Raw genomic sequence first — 6,019 nt, 5'->3', positions numbered from 1 at the left:
GAATTTACTTGTTTCGAAGGCACATATTTGCTTCCGCGAGTTGTGCTTCTTGAAAAGGATTTTTTTTTTTGCTCCCACAAGCAGCACATATTTTCTTCTTATGAAGGCACGGGTTCCACGAGAAGCATATATTTGATTCTCATGGAGGCACTGATTTGCTTCCGCGAGAAGTACAAAAAGCACAGTTGTGCTTCTCGAAAAGTGAAAAAATGTACTTCAATGAGAAGCACAAATTTGCTTCTCTGGAGGAACATATTTTTTCGCGAGTGTGTTTCTCAGAATGGGAAAAGAAAAGGTTAAAAACTGAGCTTCTGGCTGCAATTTTTTTTCACCATTCGTTTTTTTCGGTTGCTGGATTTTTATAATTACTTTTTTGTTTTATTTTCTGGTCTTCGGTTTTTAATAAAAAATTATTCATCGAAACATATCAGCATGGAATCTAGTTTCAAAGATCTTGACGCGGGAAATACAACATTAAAAACGGTTCGAGATTCGAACGCATGATTCAAGAGATAAAACGCTTTGAACAAACGAATCTACGGAAAAAGTAAAAACTTCGAAGGTTGCGACAAGTGACACACATGCAATGCGCCACTTGTAAGCACATGAGAAGTTGAGAGTTACATTTTCAAGGGGTAATCCTTACGAGCAACTCTAGCAGATTTTGTAAAACACCCTGAACTGTAAAATAACCGGTGTTTTACAGGATTGGGCAAAAAAAGTCTAGACCAGATCCCACAAAATGAACTCGTCCCGTAAAAATTATACAGCCCCCCCCTAAGGAGCTTGGCGAAAGATGAAGAAAATATGCCCTAGAGGCAATAATAAAGTTGTTATTTATATTTCCTTATATCATGATGAATGTTTATTATTCATGCTAGAATTGTATTAACCGGAAACTTAGTACATGTGTGAATACATAGACAAAGAGAGTGTCACTAGTATGCCTCTACTTGACTAGCTCGTGAATCAAAGATGGTTAAATTTCCTAACCATTGACATGAGTTGTCATTTGATAAACGGGATCACATCATTAGAGAATGATGTGATTGACATGACCCTCCGTTAGCTTAGCACTATGATCGTTTAGTTTATTGCTATTGCTTTCTTCATAACTTATACATGTTCCTATGACTGAGATTATGCAACTCCCGAATACTGGAGGAACACTTAGTGTGCTATCAAACGCCACAACGTAACTGGGTGATTATAAAGATGCTCTACAGGTGTCTCCGATGGTGTTTGTTGAGTTGACATATATCGAGATTAGGATTTGTCACTCCGATTGTCGGAGAGGTATCTCTGGGCCCTCTCGGTAATGCACATCACTATAAGCCTTGCAAGCAATGTGACTAATGAGTTAGTTGCGGGATGTTGCATTACAGAACGAGTAAAGAGACTTGCCGGTAACGAGATTGAACTAGGTATGATGATACTGATGATCGAATCTCGGGCATGTACACACCGATGACAAAGGGAAGAACGTATGTTGTTATGCGGTTTAACCGATAAAGATCTTCGTAGGATATGTAGGAACCAATATGAGCATCCAGGTTCCGCTATTGGTTATTGACCGGAGATGAGTCTCGGTCATGTCTACACAGTTCTCGAACCCGTAGGGTCCGCACACTTAACGTTCGATGACGATATGTATTGTGAGTTATGTGATTTGATGTACCGAAGGTTGTTCGGAGTCCTGGATGTGATCACGGACATGACGAGGAGTCTCGAAATGGTCGAGACATAAAGATTGATATATTGGAAGGTTATGTTTGGACACCGGAAAGGTTTTGAATAGGTTCAGACATTTTCCGGAGTACCGGGGGTTACCGGAACCCCCCGGGGGGTTAATGGGCCTTCATGGGCCATAGTGGAAGAAAGGAGGAGGCGGCCAAGTGGAGGGGCGCCCCTCCCAAGCCCAATCCGAATTGGGGAGGGGGGCCGGCCCCCCTTTCCTTCTCTCCCTCTTCCCTTTCCTTCCCCTCCTAGTTGGACTAGGAAAGGGCGGAACCTACTCCTAGTAGGAGTAGGATTCCCCCCCTTGGGGCGCACCCCATGAGGACGGCCGACCCCCCCCCCTCCACTGCTTTATATACGGGGGAAGGGGCACCCCATAGACACAAGTTGATTTCTTAGCCGTGTGCGATGCCCCCCTCTACAGTTTTCCACCTCGGTCGTATTGTCGTAGTGCTTAGGCGAAGCCCTGCGTCGGTAATTTCATCATCACCGTCACCACGCCGTCGTGCTGGCGAAACTCTCCCTCGGCCTCTGCTGGATCTAGAGTTCGAGGGACGTCACCGAGCTGAACGTGTGCAGATCGCGGAGGTGCCGTGCGTTCGGTACTTGATCGGTTGGATCGCGAAGACGTTCGACTACATCAACCGCGTTACTTAACGCTTCCGCTTTCTGTCTACGATGGTACGTGGACACACTCTCCCTGCTCGTTGCTATGCTTCTTCTAGATAGATCTTGCGTGATCGTAAGTAAAATTTTGAAATACTACGTTCCCCAACAAAAGATGTCGCAGTGTGGGTCACGAGGAGCTGCGACCTCCTGCCGCCCGCTCGCCGGGCCCAGTAGGAGGAAGGGAGGAAGGTGGCACGCGTCGCGGCCGCAAAATGAGGAGAGTGACATGATTGTTGTCGCAGCTCGCTTATGGGCTGGCTCAAGCTCGACGTGCTTGGCCTCGACGGTTGGGGGAGGCCATGGCATCGAGCTGTGGCAGCGGGAGGAGGAGCACGGGGAGCACCGGAGGAGCTGTGGCGGAGCAATAGTTCAATAGGGGATGCAATTACTTTTCTGTTCTATGTATGAGGGTGCTTTGTGCTATTTTGTAGGGACTTTGTTGTAAATTCAACTACTGACTAGATGGCTCCATATTTTGTAGGGAAGATTTTTACGGGGTCTGTTCTTTTACAGAATGAATTTTTACGGGATCTGCTAGAGATGCTCTAACTAGTGATTTCGAAAAATCAGGCATAAAACCAAAAAACCTTATAAATGCACGGTAGTTAATTCAACCGGGGCCGTGAATCCATTCTAGCAATCACCATTGGATCTTTTCTTTTTTCCCATCAATATAAACTTTGTAATGCAATTGAAAAGTTTTTTTTGTGGAGTACGCCAAGATCCGCCTGCACCATGGGTGTGGGCTGGCACACCACCACCAGGTAGCCACCCAGCAGCCCGAGGCCCTTCAGTAGAGAATTCGGCATGCCGTGCCGCCCACGCGAAAACGCACTCGCCATGGCGCTCCCTTGTGCGAGCCCCTGCACAAATCCAGCTCAGATCCCTGCCATATGCCTCGGCCCCCGTAGTGTATCTCGGCCGCCTCTCCCGGCCATGGCCGAGATCCGCACCCGCTAAGGCCCCATGTCGCGGCCTCCTGGCTCCTACCTCGGTGCTCGAAGGCGACCGCAAGCCCGCACCACCTCGCGACCGTGCTCCACCTCCCCCCACGCTCTCCGGCGTGCGCCGCCGCACCGAGATCCACTAGCCATCGCACCGCCCTCGAGACGGCTCTCCCCCGCATGAAGAAGGCCCGCCAGGGCCAGCAGATCTCACCCGCTATTTTTCTGGGCCGGGCGCCGCCACCACGCGCCTGCGGTGACCAGGGATTTCACGAAGAGGAGGTGCTCGGGGCTAGGGTTTCGCCTCCGGAGCCGCCCGCGCGAGCGGCCTGGGAGGGAGTTGGAATGGCTGATTTTTCTTTTTATTTTCTCGTGGTTGGGGTATGGCTGATTTTTGACACGGACAACTCAGTTTCTTGTGCTTAATTTAGGGTGTGACTAGGTCTCAGTCGACTAAGACTTAACCAAGTCTCAGTCAAGTGATATAGTATGTAAAAAGAAAAAGAAAAACTGAAAATAATTTTTTGTACAAATCTTTATGCAAAATGAAAAGAAGATAGCATCGACTGAGACATAACGAAGTCTCAGTCGACTGAGACTTAGCAGAACTGCTTAATTTAAGCATGCGTGCGTTTGAAAAGTAACTAGCTCCTTGCACCGAGGTAGGCCCTTTCCTATTATTGTTCGGGGGAGTTGCCTTGCGAGTCACACAGCAAGGACTAAAACCATTCAGCTAAACAAAAAGAACTAACCCTAAAAGGAAACTAAACAAAAGAACTAAAACCCTTTTTGCATTTTTCTCTTGTCAGTTCAACCGTCACTTGACTAAGATAGTCGTACCCGTTAATCAAGCTTCCTCACCATGCATGGACATATGTAGTACCCGCGTTGCGTCTTCACCGAAAATGGATCGGTGAACCAAAAAGGCAGATCGACCGACCGATCGGTGGAATTGATGACTACTGACGTACGTACGTGACGACATTAACTTGGTTATTACTTGGTTGCCTTTGCTTTTTCTCATCATTATATGACGCATGGATCGATCGTTGTAGCTAGCCCACGCCAAGCATACGGCCAAAAACTATCGATTAAGCTTTTTTTTTTTACCCAAAAAACTAAGAAATGACAACGTTTTTCTACCAGTTTGTTGCATCCATGCATGCATGTTGACACGTTCCCTTTAATATTTTTTCTCATCCACGCATCACCTATCCCCTCTCTAGCTAGCTATCTACCCTGACCTGCCTACCTATTGTTCATCGATCATCGCCTGCGTGCATGTACCTAATTGTTTGGCATGGCACGTACGTACTGTGACAAGCAGGCTATATATAAACACGACAGCCAAGAAAGAAAGATAGCTCCAGGTGTTGGCTACGTATCCATCTTCGTGTGATCTCACCGGCCTTGTCCTCCGAGTGACTGACGATGGCCGGCAATGGAGCTACCACCAGGAGGCAGCTCACCCTGTTTCCGCTCCACCTGGCCATCATCCTCCTTCTCGGCGTAGGGGCGGAGGCGGCGACGTCCTTCAGCTTCACTAACGCGTGCGCGCACCCGGTGTGGGTGGGCGCGCTCAGCGGCGCCACCTCGCCGCAGCTGCCCCGCACCGGCTTCTACCTCGCCCCGGGCGCGACCTCCGCGCTGGCCGCTCCGTCCTCCGGCGCCTGGTCCGGCAACTTCTGGGCGCGCACAGGCTGCGCCGTCGACGACGCCACCGGCCGCCTCGCATGCGCCACCGCCGACTGCGGCAGCGGCGACGTCGCCTGCGACGGCCGCGGGCCCGCCCCGCCCGTCACGCTCGCGGAGATCACCCTCGCCGCACCCGGCTCCGGCGGCCTCGACTTCTACGACGTCAGCCTCGTCGACGGCTTCAACCTGCCCGTCAGCATCGCGCCCTCCCACGAAGGCTGCCAGGCGGCGGCGTGCTCAGGCGACGTGAACGCCGTGTGCCCGTCGGACCTGCGCGTCGTGTCCGGCTCAAGCGGCGAGGTGGTGGCGTGCAAGAGCGCCTGCAACGCCTACGGCAGCGCACGCTACTGCTGCAGCGGCGACTACGGCACGCCGGCGGCGTGCGGGCCCACCAGCTACTCGCAGGTGTTCAAGGCCGCCTGCCCGGCGGCCTACAGCTACGCCTACGACGACGCAAGCAGCACCTTCACCTGCTCCGGCGCTGCCACCTACCACATCACCTTCTGTCCTGCCACTTAACTCATCACAATCCTTAATTAATTAATTAATTAAAATCACACCATGGACATGTAAGCAGATTATTTTCTTCAGTGAAAATAATATACAGAGTAAAAACGGAATTACAAATCTTTATGCTTCCTTATTCTTTTTTTAGGGGATTATGCTTCCTTATTCAATATGTATTTTGGTAATCAGTAGCACAAAATGGATGAGAACAAAGCCATGCCTTTGCCGCCTCTTATTTTTCGGTTTATTTCTTCGGCAATGTACTAGTCTCTCTCTCTCTCTCTCTCTCTCTCTCTCTCTCTCTCTCTCTCTCTCTCTCTCTCTCTCTCTCTCTCTCTCTCTTTTCAAAATCATGAACATTTTTTGAACTCGTGAACATACCTGAAATCTTCAACATTTTGACAGATTTTCAAACATTTTCTAAAATCATGAACATTTTTTAAATTCATGAACATTTTATACTACTT

At 49.4% G+C, this 6,019-nt stretch overlaps 1 protein-coding gene across 1 annotated transcript; it reads left to right on the top strand.

The window, feature by feature from the left end:
- Window positions 1-4,459: 4,459 nt before the first annotated feature.
- On the top strand, window positions 4,460-5,684 carry LOC109758778 (thaumatin-like protein 1b). The gene has a single exon (XM_020317643.4). It carries the CDS (start codon window positions 4,782-4,784, stop codon window positions 5,562-5,564), a length of 783 nt encoding a protein of 260 aa, XP_020173232.1. The 5' UTR covers window positions 4,460-4,781; the 3' UTR covers window positions 5,565-5,684.
- The last annotated feature ends 335 nt before the right edge of the window (window positions 5,685-6,019 follow it).

The sequence above is a fragment of the Aegilops tauschii genome, chromosome 1, assembly GCF_002575655.3.
Source record: "Aegilops tauschii subsp. strangulata cultivar AL8/78 chromosome 1, Aet v6.0, whole genome shotgun sequence".
Taxonomy (NCBI): Eukaryota; Viridiplantae; Streptophyta; class Magnoliopsida; order Poales; family Poaceae; genus Aegilops; species Aegilops tauschii.
Note: the sequence above shows the minus strand (reverse complement) of the source record. Positions and strands in the feature narration are given on the sequence as shown.